The sequence below is a fragment of the Oncorhynchus kisutch genome, linkage group LG12 (assembly GCF_002021735.2).
Source record: "Oncorhynchus kisutch isolate 150728-3 linkage group LG12, Okis_V2, whole genome shotgun sequence".
NCBI classification, from domain to species: domain Eukaryota; kingdom Metazoa; phylum Chordata; class Actinopteri; order Salmoniformes; family Salmonidae; genus Oncorhynchus; species Oncorhynchus kisutch.
In genome coordinates, this window is record NC_034185.2 from 53,743,325 (window position 1) to 53,768,300 (window position 24,976).

General features: G+C 42.1%; 2 protein-coding genes across 6 annotated transcripts; both read left to right on the forward strand.

Moving 5' to 3' along the window:
- The first annotated feature begins 84 nt into the window (after nucleotides 1-84).
- On the forward strand, nucleotides 85-11,118 carry LOC109900460 (neurotrophin receptor-interacting factor homolog). The gene is made up of 6 exons (XM_031836596.1): nucleotides 85-613; nucleotides 1,015-1,145; nucleotides 1,346-1,519; nucleotides 7,379-7,543; nucleotides 7,912-8,023; nucleotides 8,196-11,118. Exons 1-6 carry the CDS (start codon nucleotides 331-333, stop codon nucleotides 9,044-9,046), a joined length of 1,716 nt encoding a protein of 571 aa, XP_031692456.1. The 5' UTR covers nucleotides 85-330; the 3' UTR covers nucleotides 9,047-11,118.
- Nucleotides 11,119-13,930: 2,812 nt separating this feature from the next.
- On the forward strand, nucleotides 13,931-24,803 carry LOC116376435 (zinc finger protein 768-like). 5 transcript variants are annotated; one of them, XR_004211799.1, is made up of 5 exons: nucleotides 13,932-14,415; nucleotides 21,118-21,248; nucleotides 21,327-21,512; nucleotides 23,745-23,988; nucleotides 24,210-24,803. XR_004211799.1 is itself a non-coding variant. In XM_031836615.1 (4 exons), exons 1-4 carry the CDS (start codon nucleotides 14,160-14,162, stop codon nucleotides 23,790-23,792), a joined length of 621 nt encoding a protein of 206 aa, XP_031692475.1. In that variant the 5' UTR covers nucleotides 13,932-14,159; the 3' UTR covers nucleotides 23,793-24,803. The 5 variants fall into 5 exon arrangements, 3 of the variants coding, with proteins under 3 accessions (XP_031692472.1, XP_031692475.1, XP_031692474.1); XR_004211800.1 differs by having other exon boundaries at nucleotides 24,322-24,803; XM_031836615.1 differs by having other exon boundaries at nucleotides 23,745-24,803.
- Nucleotides 24,804-24,976: the final 173 nt, after the last annotated feature.

Sequence of the window (24,976 nt, forward strand, 5' to 3'; positions counted from 1 at the left end):
ACAGTTGAATTTTATTTTTGATCGTTTGACTTATCCACCCATACAGTAGGTGGCGACATGCACATACAATTGTTGCGGAAGCCATTAAACCAAAGAAGAGGAAGAACCCCCCCCCTTTTTGTCAGTGTAAACGGAAGTTAACGTTGACTAAGAACAATTTCTTACGGTAGCGTTTTTATTGTTATTTAGACGTTTATTAACACCCTGGAATTCAATATGAATCCTTTGATTGCAAAGCATCACATACTTGCCCCCATGTAGTCTTTAATTCGCGTTGTAGACAGGACGATAAATGTTATCTAGCTAGCTAGCTACTAACGTTAGCTAACAATGGCTAACTGTATGATTTTTCACACTCAAATAGCCTCCATTATGGAGGTGCTAGCGAATGCCGCCGTGGCAGAGATCTGTAAACTCGTAGACGACGACTATGCAGTGTTTCGTTTGGAAATAACTCAAAGCCAGAAAGAAAACAGGACATTGCGGAGGAAACTACAGCTACATGAACTGAAGGTGTCACGGGAGCGCGCAGAGAAGACAGCCCGAGAGCGCGTCCTCGCCAGTCGTCCCAGTAGTGTCAAGATCCTCGACCGATACAGAGGAATGGCAAGAGGTACACTTTGATTTTGCAGAAGGCCGAGGCTGCCGCCCGGTTCCTCTCTGCTCATGTGTTCAGATGTGTGACCCAGTATTGGATCTTGGTCAGTGTTTGGATAGTATGCAATACTTACACTGATTACCAATACTTAGCCATCTTGAAAATGTTTTTATTTTATTTAACCAGGCTTCTTGCACAAAGACAAAATTACATATTCTTACCAGATACTTGATTTAACGAATGTCCTGTTGTCAAACTCAATTAAAATAATATGATGCATGGAACAATAAATAGTATATCAAACAGTTATAACAAGTGATCCCTTACCTCCTAGACAGTTTCAATAGTGTACAATATAGCATTGACCATTGTCAGTACCTCATTTAACAACCGATTTCCCCCAATCACTCTCTCAGGTGAAGGACATCTCACTAGAGGCCACAGGAGCTTTGTGAAGCCAGCGGGACATAACACGGGTAGAGATGACCAACCAATCACTGTTGATGAGGGGAGAGGAACCTCAACCCAGCATGTTATCGTGATAGAGGTTTGTGTCACAGTGTAACATTAGAAATTACAGTACATCAAATGTGGCCCGTTTCTTTCAGAAAGGCTCGCTCGGCTATTAATTTGCTTACATGTACATCCTTATATATCTAACATATCAGAGCTTGTGAATCTTCCCTGAGATATTGTTATCCAATTAAACTAATTTACCGGTAATAACCTCCTCTCTTCTTGTGTCAGTCTGCAGATGCTGAGGCTGCAGGTCCTGGTGTCAAGCTGGAGAGGTCTGAAGGAGAGGAGGACCCACAGCACAGCAGAGACATCCAGTCTGGAGAAGCGGCTGGATTGGCATCCCCTGTAGCCACAGAGGACCTCACTGCACCCAAGCCCAGGAGCCAACGCAGCATCACGGAGGTCAGTGGAACGCCGAACGCCGTCCTCAAGTCAGAGACCGACACAGAGACTTTAACTGTAACACAAAGGCTTTTACACACAGGATCTGACCACAGGTCAGAACCAGAGGGGCTGAGGAGACTGGGCTGTCCTCCTGCTCCTGGCTCAGAGTATTTACTTTACGATAACCTGAGCTCAAAAGTTTATTCCCATCGAGATTCAGGTGACGTGTTAGAGGCTTGCAGTGAGCTGTCTTGTTCTTATGCTACAGAAATGGACCCTGGATCCTTGAGTTTAGAGACACAGGCTGATCTGTCCAGAGGGGACTGGAACCATTACAGTGGTAGTGTGTACTCTGAAGGGTGCCTAGATAAGAAAGGGGAGGTTATAGTCATTGATGAAGTGACTGTGAAAGTGGAGGGCGACGCTCCTCACACATGGAATGTGGATGAGACTCACTTAGGAGAAGGACACTCAGAAGGCAGAGATTTCTTAGACTACAGGGAAAGCTTAGAGACAAATCTAAATGTCGTGACCCACTCCCCTTTATCCACGTTGATGGGGCCTTCCAATTCACACGGCTGTGTCCTTTTCGATCAGGTATTGAACTCAAACGACAGTGCTAGAGCCCAGACTCAGGGAGGGGGCGCAACATCAGGTAATATTAAAGAGAAACGGTTCCTCTGCCTGTTCTGTAACAAAGGCTTCAGCTGCATCCAGAAGGTGGAGATCCACCAGAGGGTCCACACAGGGGAGAAACCTTTCAGCTGTACCCAGTGTCACATGCGCTTCACCCAAGCTGGTGACTTGAAGAGGCACCAAAGGGTCCACACAGGAGAGAAACCCTTCAGCTGTACTCAGTGTCAGATGCGCTTCTCCCACTCGTCCAGCCTGAAGAGGCACCAGAGGGTCCACACGGGAAAACCCTAAAGCTCAGTGTCAGAAAAGGTTCACCCACTAGAACCAGCTAAAGGTGTATCTGATGGTCCACACGGGAAAAAGGCTGTTCGCCTGTACTCACTGCGGGAAGAGGTTCTCAGAGAGGAGCTACCTCAGGATACACCAGCAGAAAAACTATTCCACTCTATAACATGGAAAGTAACCATTCCACTCTATAGCTTCTGAAGTTTAGATCAAATACTGAATTAAAGACAAAGATACATTTTCATTGTCAGCAGAAAATATCCACAGATGCATTTAGAATAGTAAGACTAACATTTTTCAGTGTTGGAATATTCCTGGGTAGAACACTGCATCCACAGGTGTGAGATATAGATAGATAGATATCTATATATGCCTAAAAAGTATTTAATATTGTGTTTGTGCGGTGTAGGCTATGTTCATACAGATTGAGACATTACATTTAAAATTTACATTTTAGTAATTTAGCAGGCACTCTTGTCCAGAGTGAATTACAGTTAATACTTTCATTTTAAGAAAGCTGGGTTAAACAACCACAACACAGTCGTAGCAAGTACATTTTCCCTAAATGAAATCAGTGCTAGTAGGAAGAAGCCTTATTTTTTTTGTCAGGAACTCTGCTGTCCTAGCTTCAGGGGCAAGCTGGTTCCATCATTGGGGTGCCAGGACAGAAAGGGTTTTGACTGTACTGAGCGGGAGCTGATCCCTCGTAGGGGTGGGACGGTGAAGAGAACAGAGTTTGCAGAATGGAGTGCTCGGGTTTGGGTGTAGGATTTGAGCATAGCCTGAAGGTAGGGAGGGGCAGTTCCCCTTGCTGCTCTGTAGGCAACCGTTATGGTCTTGTAGTGGATGCAAACTTTGACTTAAAGCCACTGGAGTGGGCTGAGGAGTGGGGTGACCTGGGAGAATTTAGGAAGGTTGAACACCAGGCGGACTGCAGCGTTCTAGATAAGTTGCAGGGGTTCGATGGCACAAGCAGGGAGCCCAGCCAACAGAGAGTTGCAGTAGTCTAGACTGGAGATGACAACTGCATGGATTAGGGCCTGCTCCCCTTCTTGTGTGAGGAAGGGTCGTACTCTACGGATGTTGTAGAGCATGAACCTTGGAGTGGGACCTTGGACCTTTTGCCACATTTCAGGCGTCAAACATAAAGATATAAAACTGTAATTTTTTGTGAAGAATCAACAACAAGTGGGACACAATCATGAAGTGGAACGACATTTATTGGATATTTCAAACATTTTTAAACAAATCAAAAACTGAGAAATTGGGCCTGCAAAATTATTCAGCCCCTTTACTTTCAGTGCAGCAAACTCTCTCCAGAAGTTCAGTGAGGATCTCTGAATGATCCAATGTTGACCTAAATGACTAATGATGATAAATACAATCCACCTGTGTGTAATCAAGTCTCCATATAAATGCACCTGCACTGTCATAGTCTCAGAGGTCCGTTAAAAGCGCAGACAGCATCGTGAAGAACAAGGAACACACCAGGCAGGTCCGAGATACTGTTGTGAAGAAGTTTAAAGCCGGATTTGGATACAAAAAGATTTCCCAAGCTTTAAACATCCCAAGGAGCACTGTGCAAGCGATAATATTGAAATGGAAGGAGTATCAGACCACTGCAAATCTACCAAGACCTGGCCGTCCCTCTAAACTTTCAGCTCATACAAGGAGAAGACTGATCAGAGATGCAGCCAAGAGGCCCATGAGCACTCTGGATGAACTGCAGAGATCTACAGCTGAGGTGGGAGACTCTGTCCATAGGACAACAATCAGTCGTATATTGCACAAATCTGGCAAGAAGAAAGCCATTTCTTAAAGATATCCATGAAAAGTGTCGTTTAAAGTTTGCCACAAGCCACCTGGGAGACACACCAAACATGTGGAAGAAGGTGCTCTGGTCAGATGAAACCAAAATGGAACTTTTTGGCAACAATGCAAAACGTTATGTTTGGCATAAAAGCAACACAGCTCATCACCCTGAACACACCATCCCCACTGTCAAACATGGTGGTGGCAGCATCATGGTTTGGGCCTGCTTTTCTTCAGCAGGGACAGGGAAGATGGTTAAAATTGATGGGAAGTTGGATGGAGCCAAATACAGGACCATTCTGGAAGAAAACCTGATGGAGTCTACAAAAGACCTGAGACTGGGACGGAGATTTGTCTTCCAACAAGACAATGATCCAAAACATAAAGCAAAATCTACAATGGAATGGTTCAAAAATAAACATATCCAGGTGTTAGAATGGCCAAGTCAAAGTCCAGACCTGAATCCAATCGAGAATCTGTGGAAAGAACTGAAAACTGCTGTTCACAAATGCTCTCCATCCAACCTCACTGAGCTCGAGCTGTTTTGCAAGGAGGAATGGGGAAAAATGTCAGTCTCTCGATGTGCAAAACTGATAGAGACATACCCCAAGCGACTTACAGCTGTAATCGCAGCAAAAGGTGGCGCTACAAAGTATTAACTTAAGGGGGCTGAATAATTTTGCACGCCCAATTTTTCCGTTTTTGATTTGTTCAAAAAGTTTGAAATATCCTATAAATGTCGTTCCACTTCATGATTGTGTCCCACTTGTTGTTGATTCTTCACAAAAAAATAGTTTTATATCTTTATGTTTGAAGCCTGAAATGTGGCAAAAGGTCACAAAGTTCAAGGGGGCCGAATACTTTCGCAAGGCACTGTATGTTTAATAAACACAATGGGACTTCTAAGACTTTCATTGAGACTCTCTTTAGTATATATCACATCTGATCTCACCCTATTCTGCATACACCCAACAGCACTTTATAACCATTATAGACGTACTAAATATACCTACACATACCCACACACTAACAAACACCTACTGTACACGTCAAAATAGTTTAGTCAGGTTTGATGATTTTGAGGTTTTGATGATTACTTACCCACAACATCATTTTTATGTTCACCATGATGGGTTTAACAACAATGAAGTCATTCTGTAACTACAGTATAGGACTCAAATGTAGTGGGGATGGGTAAACACCCCGGGGCCATACTTGCGAACATTTGATCTGTTTCTGCGCATTAGCCAATTAAAATAATTGATTTACTTGTATGTGATAGTAGGTTATTTGTTTAACAGTTATTTAACTAGGCAAGTCAGTTAAGAACAAATTCTTATTTTACAACAATGGCCTACCCCGGCCAAACCCTCCCCTAACCAGGACGACACTGGGCCAATTGTGCGCTGCCCTATGGTACTCCCGATCACGGCTAGTTGTGATACAGCCCAGGGTTGAACCAGGGTCTGTAGTGACTCCTCTAGCACTGAAATGCAGTGCCTTAGACCACTGCTCCACTCGGGAGCCCAAAATTGTAACTGGTCCCATCAGATAACCTGCCTGCACGTTAGTCCTATGCCAACCTCACCAGATGACAGTCATTATTTCCTGGAACAAGTTCTGCATCAGCCAATTCTAAATGTTGACGTAGATTGAGGTGAACAAACATAAGATAATAATAATAATAATAATAAATCATAAGAGTGACTTTAAAGTCAAGCACTCTCATTATCCTCCAACAGATGGCAGTATTGCAGTAACAGTATTTAGTTCATTTTTTAAAAATGTGATCACGAGTCCGGACTCAAACCCACGTTGGCGAGTATCCACACGAGAGGAAAGTTTATAGTGTGTCTTCTAAAGCAGGGCCGGTCCTAGCTTTTGGGGGCCCTAAGCGAGATTTGGTTGGGGGTGCCCACCATCTCATGGCAAAACATTTTAGTAGTCTTTGGCGGCAGGGAGAGAATTTCAGTTTTAAAGTTCCTGCAATTCTACACATTTTGCCATGGGTTGTATGCTGCTTGTGCCTTGGACCGGCGCTGTTCTACAATACACCTGTCAATCAACTGATCAGCGCATCCTACTGCACGCCGTAGGCCTATTAATAAGGTGGTAACACAAGACCATTCAGTGGTTTCAGGGTGTCCATAGTCCTAGAGACAAATGAAAGTAAGAAGCTAGATTTTAGGCCTACACTAATTGTGAGAAGAGAAGTGCAGGCAAAACATTTTATGAGTAGCTTCTTGTTGGAGTCCCTCTTGCTGACCGACACACAGGCTACTGGCACTGCTACATAAAGCCTGTTGCTACTATAGACTATATTACATAGAATTGTAGGCTACATTTCCATGTACAATGTTTTAGATGCATTTTTATAATCAGCTACTTTTCCACATTGCGTTATTTGAGTCGAGGGCACACAGTGGATCGCTTTTTCCTCAAAATGAAATCCTTGCCTCAAGGGGGATTCAAACTCGCTGCCATCGTACCTTGCCGTCTCTGGGCTTACTGCCTTAGTGGATCACACCACCAATTGGTGATGTCAATAAGGGTAAATTATAACTATTTGACAAGACCACGAGTCTTCGACTTTGAATATAAACTTTACATGTTGTATAATCCTCCTACATCTTTATTGCTGAACATTGTCTAATGTTAATACTATTAGCTAGTAGCCTTGTCAAGGATGCATCAATGCAATATTGGCACACAACATTTTGTTAGACCAACAGAACAAAAGGCAGCCTTGAATATGTAGGTTTAAAATATCCCACTGGTGGCCAGGGTTGACCTATTTTAAGAAATACCATTTGCTGGTGGAAATAAAGTCTAAGATCTTTTGATAGGCTGTTGTGGAATTTTGTTCCAGAAAATAATCAGTCATCTGGTGAGGTTAGCATAGGGCTAACGTGTACCAGATTATCTGATGGGACCAGCTACAATGCAGCGTTCTATCACGTGCAAGTAAATTGACGATTTTAATTGTCTGATGCACATTTTGTGAGGGAGCAACTGTTTGAATTTAAACTGTTTCTAATGTTCACGAGTATGGCCCATCCATCATTATGGGTGTGTTTTATTATCTGTGTGTACGTACCTGAGGGAGTGTATGTCTGTGTGATCTGTATCACCTGTCTCTTCCAGGAGGAGGAGGGTCCAGAGGTGCTGCTGGTGAAGGAGGAGGGGTGTGAGGAGGATCTGGCGAACCCTGAGGGGACCATGGTCATGGAGGACAACCAGACTACACCACCTCCTGAACCCACAGAAGAACCAACTGAGCAGCACGGGACCACACACAATCTCACTGAGGTGAGCCCACTGTAAACTACAGTCTGAATGGTATTAGGTCAGGGCCTGAATCCACAAAGCCTCTCAGAGTAGGAGTGCTGATCTAGGATCAGTTTGGCCTTTTTAGATCATAACAAATAAGACTATATGGAAATATCCTAGATCAGCAATCCTACTCAGACTCTTTTGTGGATACGGGCCCAGGTCGATACATTTTTGTCTTAAGTGTGGGACCATGTCTTCGAATGATCAAGCCATTAAAGAATGTCAAGTAATCAAATTAACTAACACGTTTGCATAGTATCCACAGCAATCCCTTATTGCCCAAGTAGAAGATGCTCATATCAGATTTCTTGATTCAACATCCTCTCACTCTGTATCTCTTACAGCCAGTAGACATGGAGGATGGGAAGCCTGATCTGCTGCTGGTCAAAGAGGAAACAATAGAAGATGGACCAGAGAGCATTGACCTGCTGAGTGGACTAAAGATGGGGGAGCAAGGTAAGGGAGAAATACATATAGCCTACATTCAGTAAAAGATCTTCAATGGGATTAGAAATTTGCCTAGATAGTTTTTTCTTAAATCAATGAACTTATGTTTACATACAAAACCACACATTATAATGTACGAACCTGACAAAAAAAAAGTATATTTTCTAACCTCATTCTGCAGGTGGTTGGCTGGAGGCTAACAGAGGAGACTGGGTGGCCATCTTGGATTCCCAGACCCAGACGGGTGCAACCAAGGGCCCAGGGGACAACATCACTGAGCAGGCCAGGACTAGAGGCGACATAGTGGAGGTCAGTGGATGGGACAGCGTCCTCAACTATGGGCTGGGGAACAACACTGTTAACCAGAAACAAACAGTCGAACACAAAACAACAACTGAACTTAGTCTCCATGACAACAGACTGGCTGAGACCAGGGCGAGGTGTAGATTTGGTCTGCGGGGACGGGGAGGTGTCCGTATGAGAACAGACACTGACTCGGCTATCAATGCTCCGTCCTGCTCCTATAGTTGTGATTCAGAGAGACTGATGGTGCCTCAGGTTAACCCCCTAACAGGTGCTGCCTTCAGCCTGCCTTCTATAGGATCTATCAACTGGAACATGGACCCTGCGACAACACAGACACTCCCTGGCCTTCATCCTCCTCACACTCTAATGTTAAACCAGACCTCAGACAATGTCAGTGCCTCAACACTAAATGGCTACACAAGCCCATTGACAAATGACAGTAGTAGAGTAGCTATCAGTAGATCCGGTGGCAGAGAGAAGCGCTTCCCATGTTCATTCTGTGGGAAAGCCTTCAGTTTCCCCAAACAGATGGAGATCCACCAGAGGATGCACACAGGGGAGAAACCATTCGGCTGCCACCTGTGCCGGGCAAGTTTCTCCCAATCGTCCAACCTGAAGAGGCACCAGAGAGTCCACACAGGGGAGAAACCCTACAGCTGTCCCCAGTGTGAGAAGAGGTTCTCACGCCAGCACGATCTGAAGATGCACCTGAAGGTCCACACTTGAGAGAGGCCGTTCACCTGTACACACTGTGGGGAAAGGTTCTCAGAGGAGCTACCTCAGGATACACCAGCAGAAAATGCACACATGGCCCACAAATACTGTATACCCACTGGGTACACCACGTCATTTCAACATGGATAATTGGGTAATATTTGGTAGATACGTTGATCAATGAGATTCCAACCTATTTTCACCCACTCAAAATGACTGCTAAACGTTTGTTGAATTCCCAATGTTATCACTATGCTTTCAACCATCTAAAAGTAAAACCAAATTCTACGTCAGATTTTTGGTTGAGTTTTCACCTGTGTTAACACTGCACTTTCAACCTTTGAAAATCACACTAAAGATAAAATGGGAATACATTGTCAGATATTTTGTTTATTTATACAATAACTTAATGTGTTATGACTGTGATTGATCTAATAGCACAACCAAATGACCCGGAGTGTCTGACAACTTAAGATGTTGCCCACCGCGTTCAGCCAAGTTTGTGCAACGTCCTAAGGTGTCGGAAAATAGTGGTGGAAAATGTTGTTTTATTATGACAGTACACATATTTTTCACCCCCCCCCGACCATTTAAATCTAGTTAAGGAGGAAAATGATGCCTTTGCAGCCTGAATAGAGGATGTTTTATGTACAAGCTGGTCCACGGGGAAACTAGTGTATTATTGGGAATGCACATCAATCCTAGATGATAGTGCAGATCTAGCGGCCACTATAGGCTGACTGTCCTGTAGTGGTGCACTATAGTGGTGCAATTGCCCTCATACTTGAGACACTGGCGATCTCATAAAACAATTATCTTAACTTGAAATTGGTGTTGACTATTTGGATATCTCTCTTAGCAACCTAGATGTTGTTTCAGCAATAAGGCATGAGAACCCCGGGATTATCGTGTGATTATTGGGCTATTCTTATGCCCAAGACGAAGCCAATGGCCGGGGAAGCAGCCCTTAGGAGGGAGTTATCACACAATAATTCCCGGGTTCTCATGCCTTATTTCTTTAATAAAACCTTTGCCAACATATACATATCTTTTGTAAATAGATCTAAATCAAATAATGCATTTTAAAATGGTTTGATTTAATCTTATTCTTAAACTTGTATTTTTGGTTGATATGAATCCAACATTTATTATGAATTTATAGATTCCATTTGAAACCAACCGAAGCTGGAAAACTCTAGGCCTATATGTATTGTCTATTTTTAGTTTAAAACTGGGCTGAATTGAAACAATAGCCGTTGATGACTTTCCAAATGCTATACTAGAGGCCTACAGTAAATAGCATCATTGATGATATGATTGATGAAGTATGGTTACATTTAATTTGCTCTGTTAAACCTACCCTTTAGAATGACTTCAATAGCAACAGTGAATCTATTAAGTGGACATTTCTCAACAATCATTCTAGCGATAGCACATTGGTAATAGTCAATGACGAATATCAAAGCTAAGCAGGGCTTGTAGATAGATCAGCTCTCTAGCCTATTGTTTTTTTTATTTTATTGGATATTACTTTGAAGGTGACGTTGTTTCAAAGGTAAAAAATGTAAAAGATTCTACCTTTTTTCAAATGCAAAGTATTTTCCACATAGATTCCACTTCACAATATGTTGACAATTGACGTTGAAACAATGTTGATTTAACCAGTTTGTGCCCAGTGGGTCGTGAGGTGTAATATAGTACTAGTTAGTTTGTTTGTAGTTCATTCTGTTGGCATTGGATGTGGCTGGGAACTGGATGAGGTGAACTGAGGAAAGAATGAGTATGATGAGGCAGGGTAGATGATATGGTGATGGTGTCTGTAAAAATGCTCCACTGATGAAGAGTGAAACTGGGCTTTTAGGTTTATACTGGTGTTTTATAGTGAGGAAATGATAGTGCCTTAATTCATGTTTACTTGACATGAAGCTGTGTAAGGTAATGTTTAACCTTTAACCAAGTATTCTAAAATGAATTTGATCAAAGCGAGGGTACCAGATTTACAGAAATGGTCAAGTGTTACCATAGTGAGAAGTTATTCTACTTGTCACGTATCATTTTGAACAATAAAAATGATTCTAATGCCATTTTGTTTAAATTATATACTACATTGATTCTGCTGATTAACTTGGTTATTTTGTACCATTGCAGAGACTGTTTGGACTTTTTTTTTATACACTATCGGTCAAAAGTTTTAGAACACCTACTCAGTCAAGGATTTTTCTTTATTTTTACTATTTAACTACATTGTATAACACCATATGGATGAAATAACACATATGGAATCATGTAGTAACCAAAAAAGTGTTAAACAAATGAAAATATATTATAGATTTGAAATTCTTCAAATAGCCACAGCTTTGCACACTTTGAAAGTTTCTTTAAGTGCAGTCGCAAAAACCATCAAGCGCTATGATTGAAACTGGCTCCCATGAGGACCGCCACAGGAATGGAAAACCCAGAGTTACCTCTGCTGCATAGGATGAGTTCATTAGAGTTACCAGCCTCAGAAATTGCAGCCCAAATAAATGCTTCACAGAGTTCAAGTAACAGACACATCTCAACATCAACTGTTCAGAGGAGACTGTGTGAATCAGGCCTTCATGGTCGAATTGCTGCAAAGAAACCACTACTAAAGGACATCAATAAGAAGAAGAGACTTGCTTGGCCCAAGAAACACGAGCAATGGACATTCGACCAGGGGAAATTTGTCCTTTGGTCTGGAGTCCAAATTGGTTCAAACCGCCGTGTCTTTGTGGGACGCAGAGTAGGTGACCGGATGATCTCTGCATGTGTATTTCCCACTGTGAAGCATGGAGGAGAAGGTGTGATGGTGTGGGGGTGCTTTGCTGGTGACACGGTCTGTAATTTATTTAGAATTCAAGGCACACGTAACCAGCATGGCTACCACAGCATTCTGCAGCGATATGCCATCCCATCTGGTTTGCGCTTAGTGGGACTATCATTTGTTTTTCAACAGGACAATGACCCAACACACCTCCAGGCTGTGTAAGGGCTACCTCCCCAAGAAGGAGAGTGATGGAGTGCTGCATCAGATGACCTGGCCTCCACAATCCCATGACCTCAACCAAATTGAGATGGTTTGGGATGAGTCGGACCACAGAGGGAAGGAAAAGCAGCCAACAAGTGCTCCGCATATGTGGGAACTCCTTCAAGACTGTTGGAAAAGCATTCCAGGTGAAGCTGGTTAAGAAACTGCCAAGAGTGTGCAATGCTGTCATCAAGGCAACGGGTGGCTATTTGAAGAATCTCAAATATAAAATATATTTAGATTTGTTCAACACTTTTTTGGTTACTTCATGATTCCATATGTGTTATTCCATAGTTTATGTCTTCACTATTATTCTACAATGTAGAAAATAGTAAAAAATAAAAACACTTGAATGATTAGGTGTTCTAAAGCTTTTGACCGGTAGTGTGTATATATTATTCATTAACTCCAATACCTCTATATTGTTAGGTACTTTTATCACAGTGTTAGTTACGCTTCACTGTGGTTAACACTTTATAATATGTCAGGTTTCTGCGTGAACAACAAAGAGTTTATTTTATAAACCTTTATATGCTCTTCTGAACAATCTTTGTTTGCAGTCTGCAGTCCATGAAAACCTGCTGATATCCGGTGTTACTGGCTGGAGAGACTGGACAAATGAAGCGGCTGGTCACAAACCCTGGCGCCGGATCACGACCATGGATCAGGAGCCGTCACTCTTCCTTTCCGAGTCAGAACCAGGACTGAACCGCGAGGGACAGAGACTCCACCACCACACAGAACACAACCAGTGGACAGGTGGACTGAACAACCTCAGTCCTGGTGGTCATCAGAGAGACAGAGGCTCCAGTCAGGGATCCAGTCTGCAGCCCAGACCCTTATCTTCACAGTCTCAGTGCAGAGATGGAGCAGGGCCTGGGGCTGATAGAGATAGACCCTCCTGTTCCTATGATACAAACACCACAGTATCCATGATGAACAGAGCAGGTCACCCTGGGCTTCAGCCTTCACAGAGCGTGGTGGGAGACCCCCCTGGTGGTAGTCTATCAACAAATCTGTCTTTTCCTTCAGGGTCTCATCTAATGTCTAGTGACTGGGTTCATAGAAAACTGAGAAATGCTAGACCCGGGTCATCTCATGGTTACCCCACAAATACAGACAGGGTCACGATGGGTGTTCACCACGAGAGGTACTTAACGTATAACACAGCACACAATCCCAACAACACCCAAACAATGGCTAGAGGTCAAGGAGGGAGCTCAAAGTCTAACCACCTGAGTGTGGTGGCTCCTGCTTCTACCACCCCCGGTGTCGTTGCGTCACAATGTGGGAAGTTGAGCATTAGAACTGACTCAGACAAGCCGTACGCGTGCCCCACATGTGGGAAGTGCTTTGCCCATGCAAACTATGTGAAGACGCATCAAACTGTTCACACCAAGGACAAGCCCTTCAAGTGCAAACTATGTTACAAGAGCTTCGCCTTCCTGACTAGCCTGATCAGACATAGGAGTGTCCACAATGGGGAGAAATTGTAGCAGTGTGGCTTGAAATGTACTTAGTGGATTTCTGTGAACTATTCTTTAGCTAAAACATAGTTATCATGTCTAGTGTCTTGGGGTAAGATGGTAATTAATCACATACCCCTCAATAACCCTTTGTTAACTTGTCATTTGAAACAGGCTTGTTCAAACAACTGAATAGTAAGCTTACTTAGACGTAATAAAGTCATTATTTTCTACTATATTCTTTCTAAATAAGTCTGGTCTGAGTTGGAAAGATAGTGGTCATGAATAGGAGATTAGATTTGTAATAAGCAGTACCGTATTTCAAAGAACAGAGCGCATACCTTTTTCAATTAACCACACCCTTTGCACTATGACCCCAACCCATAAGATCCTTTCACTTCCGTGTAAACGGAAGTGAACAGTGACCAAGAACATTTTCCACGAAAGCGTTTTTGTTATTTACACGTTTATTAACACCATGGACCTTAAAATATGACGAATTTAACTGCACAGCATTACATTAGTTACCTCAGGGAGTGTTTGATTCGCGTTGGAGGCAGGAGTTGGTTGATAGCTAGCAAGCGTTACTTACTAAATTGAATAGCTAACAATGGCTAACTGTATGGTTTTTCACACTCAAATAGCGTCCATCATGGAGGTGCTAGCAAATGCAGCCGTGGCAGAGATCTGTAAACTCGTAGACGACGACTATGCAGTGTTTCGTTTGGAAATAACTCAAAGCCAGAAAGAAAACAGGACATTGCGTAGGAAACTACAGCTACTGGAAATGAAGGTGGCACGGGAGCGCGTCCTCGCCAGCCCCAGTGGTGTCAAGATCCTTGACCGATGCAGAGGAATGGCAAGAGGTACATTTTGCAGGCTGAGCAGTGTTAATGTTAGATTTGGTCTAGTCATTTTGACAAACATAATTTAGTCTTGTAAAATATAACTAAGTCACATTTTTGTCGTTTGAATGATTTAGTCTAGTTATTGTCAACTAAATGCCCTTTCATTAGTCACCTCACATTTGTATTACCTCATTAACCTATAGTTACTATAGTAAACAAATCACTGACTTCCATGTACACATACATAGCCTTGTCCTACCAACATATTTTTCTGCACAACATCCTATTTTCTTCCCAACAGCAGAAATATGACAAACATATTCAGTGGACAAAACATTAGGAACACCTTCCAAATGTTTGCCCTTAGAACAGCCTCAATTTGTTGGTGCATGGACTCAAGGTGCCAAGCTTTCCCCTGGGATGTTGGCCCATGTTGACTCCAATGCCTCCCACAGTTGCCAAGTTGGCTCCAATGCCTCCCACAGTTGCCAAGTTGGCTGGATGTCCTTTGGGTGGTGGGCCATTCTTGATGGTGCTCTACAACCTAGCCTAAGAATGAAAGTTTTCAATGTAGGTGCACAGGTCGAGAGAAACATTTGAGTAATTAAGGTGACAGACCGTGACACATTCAATACCGCCTTGTACACTCTTGCCTGCATCTAGCTGATCTAGGGTGTAATCCAACAGTCGCAAATTCTGGTATGTTTATCCTCGTTCTGTTTTCTTCCATTTCAGAAGAGTTTTTCAACAGTATCGGTGGAATGAATACACCCCTGATCACACGCAAACACAGTTCACTTTCATAGCAGCCACATATAAACAGCATAATCACTTTGCTCGTTAATTTCTTCTCGCATCTACGCGCTTCGGTTGCGGGCTTTATTGCCCAACACATCAGCTGTCTGTGACCCAGGCTGTGTGACCAGGCGACAAAACATTTCCAAGCCAAACGTTCATATCATAATCGCTACACACAGCCTACATCATTGTCAACTTAGCTACTAGAACTATCATGTTAGTAAACCCACTACAATCATGCAGTACAGTTAGCAAGCAGTTTAGCAGTTACAGGTGGGCCCCGGCAGCATTAAATTAAAACCAAAAGCTTACCTTGACTTGGGAAAGTTAGCGTTGGCTAGCCATAGCCAGCTAGCTAACATGGCATCCCACTCTGTTTGAGATGGGTGTTTTGAGTAGGCTAAACTAGCTAGCTGCATTCGCTAGCTAAGTGAAAGTGAGAAGAAGAAAAAAATCTCTTAATTGCTTCTCCATTTTTGAAGTAATGAATTTGTTCAAAACTGTCCAACTATTGTCTTTCTCTCTGAGTCAACTAATTTTATGCACTGCAGTGCTAGCAAGCTGTAGCTTATGCTTTCAGTACTAGATTCATTCTCTGATCCTTTGATTGGGTGGACATGTCAGTTAATGCTGCAAGAGCTCTGATAGGTTGGAGGACTGCCTCCAGAAATTGTCATAATTATTGTGAAAGTCTATGGAAAGGGCTAGAACCAAGAGCTTCCTAGCTTTGTATTGAAGTCAATGTACCAAGAGGAGGACAGAAACTAGCTGTTCTCCGGCTACTTAATGGTGCTACCCTGTAGAGTTCTGTAGAGGCTACTGTAGACCTTCATTGCAAAACAATTATTTGGTAAGATGTGAATATATTTAGAATAGTTTTATCTTAAAAGGATAACTTTTTTCAGGTTTAACAAAACAAACAAAAAATTAAAATTAAATTCACTGAGGAGGAAGGTCCTCCCCTTCCTCATGACGAGCCTCCACCGATCAGATGAAAATATGACTGGTTGAGTTTATACCACAATAGAATGTAATACATTTTTAAATTTAAATAGCAAATCTTTACAACTAGGTCCACAGAGATCCTGTTGAATTAATAGGGATTCTATATTTAATTCTATGATTAAGCTCGTCCATAGTGGGAATAAATTAAATCTACTTTCACCCCTGATTGTGTAAGAATTATCTGGCCATGTAAATTCCTAATTCAGGCTACGTAGATAATACACATTACATACAAAACAAAAAGATACACAAGTGCAGCGCAAGAGAGAGTAGTGTTTCGCCCAGTGATGTAGTAGAGTCACTAAACCTAGAGTCCCCTGTGCTTAAGTCATGTGTCCCTATGGCTGAAGTTGGACCAGGACTTGGGCACTGGCACTTTAAGTGCTCAAGTCTGAGTCACTGGGTCCACATTAACTCAATAGTTACTTACCCAGTCAGATATAGCATAGTGGCAAGAGAAATTTAGCAACTAGTCTCTTGTAATCAGCCAACCGCACCCCATTCCAGCCATCACTTACCTACTTCTCTCCGTCCGCTCTTCATGCTCATCTATTCCTCCATCATTTAAAAAAATATATAATTTAGCTGTGATGCCGAGCAGGGATGCAGTCCCTGATCAGTTATCTGTTGTTACATTTGTACATTTGATACATTGGAGCAGCTCGTAGAGTGAGCAAAGTTGATACAATGTATATAATTTCATCCTTGGTATAACCAGTGCATTCTGGGTAGGCTTTGCAAGTTCGTTGTCACGCAGCAGTGCCAGAGAAGAAAAACAGCTTTGCAACAGGCATGTGTGCAGATTTACAGCAAATAAAACTGCTCATCTCTAAGCTCAAATGGTTAAAAAAAAAAAAAATATGACCCGCTATTTCGTTCACATTTGATGTAATTTCACAAACCATGTCATGGGCTGTGTAAAACTAATCCAGGGCCGATAATTACTGGTTTGATAACAATTACTGGTTTGTTCAGTCATGTTACCTAAGCTAGCTAACAACCTGGTAACTTGACAGCAGGTCTAGGCAAATTTGATTGGCACTGGAAGAAAGGAAAAGGGTCTGCTACTCATGAGATCTGCTTCAAAGGTAGGATTCATATGGGCCTAATGCAAGCCTAAAATATATATTTTTAAATGTATTATCTTTCTGGTGCTCGATACGTTGTTTTGTTCCTAACGTTTTTAAAGTTGGGAGCAGTATGTGTTTGTGGGTGAGAGACAGAGTGTGAGTGTGTTACAACTGAAGAGTAAAGGTTTTATGCAGTGTTTTCCCCTTACTGCCACAATGACATGCAGATCATTATGCATGTATATTCCTGAAGTGGGAATATCAGTGACAGGTTTTTTGTGTAGCACGTGCATAGCGTTTAGGATAACGGGAACACGTGTTGGAGGGGACGGAGCGAACTGGACGCTAGGCCACAGAATTTTTCTGCCGTGGTATTGCGATACTTGGCCTGGTATCGTTTGTAAAATGTTGGTATCGCGACAACACTACAGCTTATAGGGATGAGGTCAGTGACCTGGAAATCTCTCCCTCAACGTCAGCAAGACAAAGGACCTGATCGTGGACTACAGGAAATCGAGGCCCAGAATGCCCCCGTCCTTATTGATGGGGCTGCAGTTGGAGTATCAAGTAACTCTGTGTCCACATCACTAAGGAATTATCATGGTCCACAAACACCAACCCAGTTGTGAAGAAGGTACGAAAACGCCTCTTCTCCCTCAGGAGACTGAAAAGATTAGACATGGGCCCTCAGATCGTACAGCTGCACAATTGAGAGCATCTTGACTGGCTGCATCACCGTTTGATATGGCAACTGCTTGGCATCAGACCCAGAGAGGAAGAAGCCCAACTCAGAGGAACATCTGTCTCCCTCCAGCAGGTGGCGTTTGATCATTTTCGCCCACCAAGCAATGAGTTTTGGTAGGGCGGTCAATGATAGTGTTGAATTTTGTGTTATGGCTTTTTTGTTATGGCTTATTTGCTACGTGAGAATTATTTGATCGAATAAGAGCTTCGTAATGCTTAAGTTGTTACAAGTGTAAGTACGACATGACATACCGGCAACTTTGAGAAAAAACATTTTACATCTGAATTGTCTCGAGTTGGCTATTATTGTCATGAGGCTAGTAGAGTAGCTTTTTTTTGTAGTTTTTATTAACAACAAATCAATACATGAGGGAACACAAACATACATAGATTATAAACAATCGACAATCGCGCTAGGGGGTACAATATCACATTACAATTACACAAGGACCTTAAGGGACATACATATACTTACAATTCTAACAGCTTTTTTGTTAGTAGAGCATTTAATCGTCTTTAAATAAAGTTCAATTTCTTTTTGTAGGGTAAGAAAATGTGGCTTTCTGTTTGTAAATTTACACTTGTGTATATGAAATTTGGCCAAAAGAATAATGAAATTAATTACATAATGTTTCAGCTCATTTCTATTGTATGTTAAGAGTCCTAACAGTACATCGCTCCACAATAGTGTAAAATCTTCATAAATGTGTTCAATTATAAACCTACTGATGTCTTGCCACAGTTTTCTTACATGCATACAATGCCAAAAAAGATGCAACACTGTTTCTGGGTGGTCATTACAAAAGGAGCCATTTGAGTTAACGTTTTCCTTAAATTTCTTCATATAGTGGTTGGCAGGATAATATTTATGAATCATTTTAAAGGAAACTTCCTTAATTTTGTTAACAAGTAGGTATGTGTGTGGCAACACACAAACTTTTTTCCAACAGATATTATCAATAAATCCATTCCAATAAGTCATGACATAAGGTATAGATACAACATCCTGCTGAAACAAGGTTCGTATCGCTCTGCTGTTGAATGGACCAAAAGATAAACTAATCTTTCCTACCGATGAGTCAACAGGGTCAATAGAAGGTAGGCTCTGAGGGTCAGGTCTTGACACGTTCCTGAATAACAGAGCCACACATGAGGGAATGGCATCTAAAACAATTGCAAAGTCTTTAGGTGTTACAGGGACCTTGTAAAGTGATCAGAATTTCTTATAACTGAGTAAAAGACCCTCTGCATTTACCAGTTCGCTCACCAATAGGATATTATTTCGGAACCAATATTCTAAAAACAAAGAAGTATTTTTATACAATATATCCCGATTATTCCATATATAATATCTGTGTGGAGAAAAATTGTGCTTATAAATTAAGGACCATGATAAGAGAACCTGTCTATGAAAAGCAGAAAGTTTCACTGGAACTTTGTCAATATTATAATTGCAAAACAACAAAGTTAAGGCCACCAAAAGTAGAGAAGACATGATGAGGAATAAAATTCCAGATAGAAGTGGATCTTCTTAGGAATTGTTTTATCCAATTGATCTTAAGTATTATTTAAAGTAGTAAAGTCCAGAAATTCAGTCCACCATTCTCAGAAGTGTTCATTACAACAGTTTTCCTAATGTAATGGGTGCGGTTTCTCCAAAGAAAGTTGAAAAGCATCTGGTCTATATCCTTGCTTATTTTACTGGCAAGATATAAAGATAGAGCGCCATATGTTAGTTAGTCTTGTTAGCTTCTCCCTTCATTGAATACTGGCGGTTGACGTCCACAACCCTCATCGAATATTCAAAAAAGGATTACAATAATGAGACGTATCCACCAATCCAAAGAAAGGGTAGTCGGGAGCTAGACAGCCCTCCGTGCCGCTTTGTGGACAACAACGCCCATTGTTCGGGCGGAGAGACGTGTATCTTGTCAGTATATCCATAATCTTTGTCTTTCTTCCGTGATCCGGAAACCGATAAGTGGTCGAGGAGCGTGTCAATCACTGACTTATAATAAGAACTGAAGACTGCATTTAAAATGTCTGACCGTAGTTTAAGGTATCAACTCATGGTCGCATATGCCGATTCATGGACCGTCTATATCCGGGTTGCATCCGGTTTATGCAGACTAACGTCAGATGCGCCCAAGAACTCAGTGGGCACAGGTAGCAGCGCGAGCAGCGACGATGTCATCCCAAAACATGGCAGACATTGGGTGGATATAAAATGTTTATCTTTGGCTGTGAGTGATTTTGTTATATATTTTTATATAATACAGTGGATGTTTTGTGCCCAAAGGTGAGGACTAAAGTGTCTTAGAAGTGCAATTAGACAATTCCTATGTGGCTGCCTATGGAAATTGCCTTAACTTCTTGGATATATCTGCCACACCCCCTTTGAATCAGCTGTTGTACTTTCAGAGGAGAAAAGCATGCACACATTAAGATTGATATGCTACTTATCCTTTTATCTATTAAATGTATTGCGCAGCTAACAATTTGTTTTTATCACATTAGACATTTACTTTGGGATTTGCCTGATGGAAATTGTGGAGAAGCAGCTTCTCATTTCATACAAGCACACTTTCGTCCACGTTCAATCTCTTCGTCGGCTCTCCTCGATTACCTTTGGCCTATTTCAAAAGGAGGCGAGAGGACTCGGGAACAAATTCGAATTTAGAAAGGCAGTTGTCTCCGTCCAGTAGCCAAACGAGATTGTGTGAAGATGACGTACGGTGTAATAAAATACGTCACGATGTCACGAGGACATTTCATCCCCTCTGCACGTGTTCAAATGTGTTAACCAGAATTGGGTCTTGGTCAGTTTTTGGATAGTAAGAAATAATTCCCCTGATTACTTATCTTGTGCAAAGACACTCATATTCTAACCAGATTCTTGATTTACTGCATTTCCTATTATTTACTCAATTAAAACAGTGTGACACATGGAACATAATACATCAATCAATAAATAGTATACCAGGAAGTTATGAGAAGTGTTACCTTACATCCTTGCAAATTCTAGACAGTGTCAATAAATATATTGTTGAGCATTGACAGTAGCTAATCCTAACCACCTGTTTTTCCCCAATCACTCTCTCAGGTGAAGGACATCTCACTGGAGGCTACAGGAGATTTGTGAAGCAAGCGGGACACAATACATGGAGAGATGACCAACCAATCACTGTTGATGAGGGGAGTGGAACCTCAACCCAGCACGTAATTGTGATAGAGGTTAGAGCGCATTCCCTTTGACATTGTTATCCAATTCAACTCATGTACCGGTAATAAACTCCTCTCTTCATGTGTCAGTCTGAAGATGCAGAGGCTGCAGGTCCTGGAGAATCGTCTCTGGTCAAGCAGGAGGGGTCTGAAGGAGAAGAGGACCCATGTCACAGCAGAGACATCCAGACTGGAGCAGCATCTGGAGTGCCCCCTGTAGCCACGGAGGACCCCACATCCCCTACCCAGTCCAGGATCCGACACAGCATCACGGAGGTCAGTGGAATGCCGAACTCCGCCCTCAAGTCAGAGACTGACACCAAGACATTAACTGAATCACACAGGCTACTACACACAGGAACTGACCACAGATCAGACCCAGAGAGACAGGAGCTGGGGCCACCTGGTTGTCCTCCTGCTCCCGGTTCCGAAAACTTACCGGTATTTCACCAGAGCCAGAAGACGGTTCATTCCAGTGAAGATGGTGATGCGTTAGAAACTGGCGTTGATGATCCGTCTTGTTCTTACTCTACAGAGATGGATCCTGGCAACATATCCTTGGGATTAGAGACACAGACTAATCTGTCTAGAGGGGACTGGAACCGGTACAGTAGTAGTGTGTACTCTGAAGGGTGCATAGATAAGAAAGGGGAGGTTATAGTCATTGATGAAGTGACTGTGAAAATGGAGGGTGACATTCCTCTCACATGGAATGCAGATATTCACCTAGTTGACAGACACTCACAAGGCAGAGACTTCTTAGATTACAGGGAAAGCTTAGAGACAATTCCAAATAAAGTGACCCACTCCCCTTTACACACGCTCAGGGATCGGGACCCAGTGTCCACATCGATGGGGCCTTCCGATTCACACTGTCTTTTCGATCAGGTATTGAACTCAAACGACAGCGCTAGAGCCCAGGCTCAGGGAGGGGGAGCAACAATAGACAGTAGTAAAGAGAAACAGTTCCTCTGCATGTTCTGTAACAAAGGCTTCAGCTGTCCTCAAAAGGTAGAGATTCACCAGAGATTCCACACAGGGGTGAAACCCTTCAGCTGTAACCAGTGTCACATGTGCTTTGCCCAGGCTGGTGACCTGAAGAGGCACCAGAGGGTCCACACAGGGGAGAAACCCTACAGCTGCCCCCATTGTGAGAAGAGGTTCTCCCGCCTGGACAAGCTGAAGATGCACCTGAAGGTCCACACAGGAGAGAAGCCGTTTGCCTGTACGCACTGCAGGAAGAGGTTCTCAGAGAGGAGCTACCTCCGGATACACCAGCAGAAAAACCATTCCACTCTATAGCTTCTGAGGTTTAGATCAAACCCTGCATTAAAGATAAATAATAATTTGTATTGTCAGCAGAAAAGATCCACAGATGAATTTGGAATAACGAGAGTAACAGGTTTCGGTGTTGAATATTCCTGTGTAGAATATTACATCCAGACATTTTGTGATATATAAGCCTAAAAAGTCTGTTACATATTGTGTTTGTACTGTGTAGGCTATATGATGTTCACAAATGCCTACTTCATTACTTCCATTAAACTACTTAATTTTTTTCCCCAAGACACTTTTAATGAGAAAATGAATTACGTTTTTCAAGTCTATGCAGATTTTTAGTTGAGACGTGTATGTGTGGTTTTCATATGGTGTATTTAACACTTGTTTATTTTTAATAAACACAAAATGGGACTTTTAATTCTAAGACTTTCATTGAAACTGTCTTTAATATACATCACATCTGATCTCACCCTATTCTGCATACACCCAACAGCACTTTATAACCAATATACACTTACTAAATATACCTACACATACCCACAAACAAACAAACACACTTACTGTACATGTCAAAATAGTTTAGTCAGGTGTGTCTGACTTTTGACAATTTTTACCCACATATTTATCTCCTTTCAGTAGGACCGAGAGGAAAAATGACTACCTCTGTCTTTTACACAAGAATCACTCTGAGCCCTCGGCTGGCCACTTACGCAATGTAGTCGTTTACGCTCATTCTTCAACATAAAGGTGTGAAACTACGTCACAATGCTGTAGACACCTTAGGGAATACGTAGAAAAAGGAATCTGGTTGATATCCCTTTCAGTGGCTAATAGGGGTGCATAGGAACACATCGATTTCAAAACATGAGTCACTTCCTGATTGGATTTTTCTTAGGCTTTCGCCTGCAATATCAGTTCTGTTATACTCAGACAATATTTTGACAGTTTTGGAAATGGTAGTGTTTTCTATCCTAAGCTGTCAATTATATGCATATTCTAGCATCTGGTCCTGAGAAATAGGCGGTTTACTTTGGGAACGTTATTTTTCCAAAAATAAAAAGTGCCCCCTAGTTTCAAGAGGTTAACAACAATGAAGTCCTTCTATAACTACAGTATAGGACTTAAATGTATTGTGGATGGGTAAACACTACGTTTAAAGTGTGTTTATCGGTGTACATACCTGAGGAAGTGTATATCTGTGTCATTTGTACCACCTCTCTCTTCCAGTCAGGAGGAGGGTCCAGAGGTGCTGCTGGTGAAGGAGGAGGGGTGTAAGGAGGGTCTGGGGAACCCTGAGGAGACCATGGTCATGTAGGACAACCAGACTACATCTCCTGAACCCACAGAGGAACCAGCTGAGCAGCACAGGACCACACACAGTCTCACTGAGGATTTTCCATTTCAAGCCCAAATATGTCATACTTTGACAAAAATGAGGACCTATTGATGAAAATCGGTGTACAACATCATGGTAAGCTCTGGCCGTCGTATTTCAGCAAAAAAATGTGCATTTCTGCTTTTCTGGATCTGTAAGTGTGGGACCATGTCTTTGAATTATCAAACCATTAAAGAATTTCAAATAATGAAATCAATGTACACGTTGCATAGTGTGAAATCAACTAACATGTTTGCATAGCAATCCCTATATCAGATTTCTTGATCCAACATCCTCTCACTCTGTGTCTCTTACAGTGGAGGATGGGAAGCCTGATCTGCTGTTAGTCAAAAAATACATTATCTAAGATTGATATTTGGTATTCATCAGTCATAAAAGTGTAAGTAATCGTTCAGCACTACCCACCAGCACCACCTGAAGGGGCACCAGAGAGTCCACTCATGGGAAGAACCCTACAGCTGCCCCCAGTGTGAGGAGAGGATCTCTCGCCAGGACCAGCTGAAGATGTACCTGAATTTCCACATGGGAGAGAGGAGCTACCTCAGGATACACCAGCAGAAAATGCATCCATGTATAGAGAGTCATTTGACATGTAATGTAGTACTAGTTAGTTAGTTCTGTTGGTTTTGGATGTAGTAGGGAACTGGATGAGGTGTACTGAGGAAAGAATGAGTATGATGAGGCAGAGTAGATGATATGGGGATAGTTGGTGTGATGGTGTCTGTAAAAATGCTTCCCTGATGAAGTGGCAACTTTGTCCTGTTTGATGCTGGTGATTTATGAGGAAATGATAGTGCCTTAATTCATGTTTACTTGACAGGAAGTTAAGATAAAGAACATAAAGATGTGTGTAATGTTGTATTTTTTTACAATAAAATCCAATGGCTGCATATTGTTAGGTACTTCAATCACAGTCATAGAGATGGCCTTGACTGGTTAACATTTTACCAGGTAAGTTGACTGAGAACACATTCTCATTTACAGCAATGACCTGGGGGGATGAATGAGCCAATTGTAAGCTGGGGATGATTAGGTGACAATGATGGTATGAGGGACAGCTTGG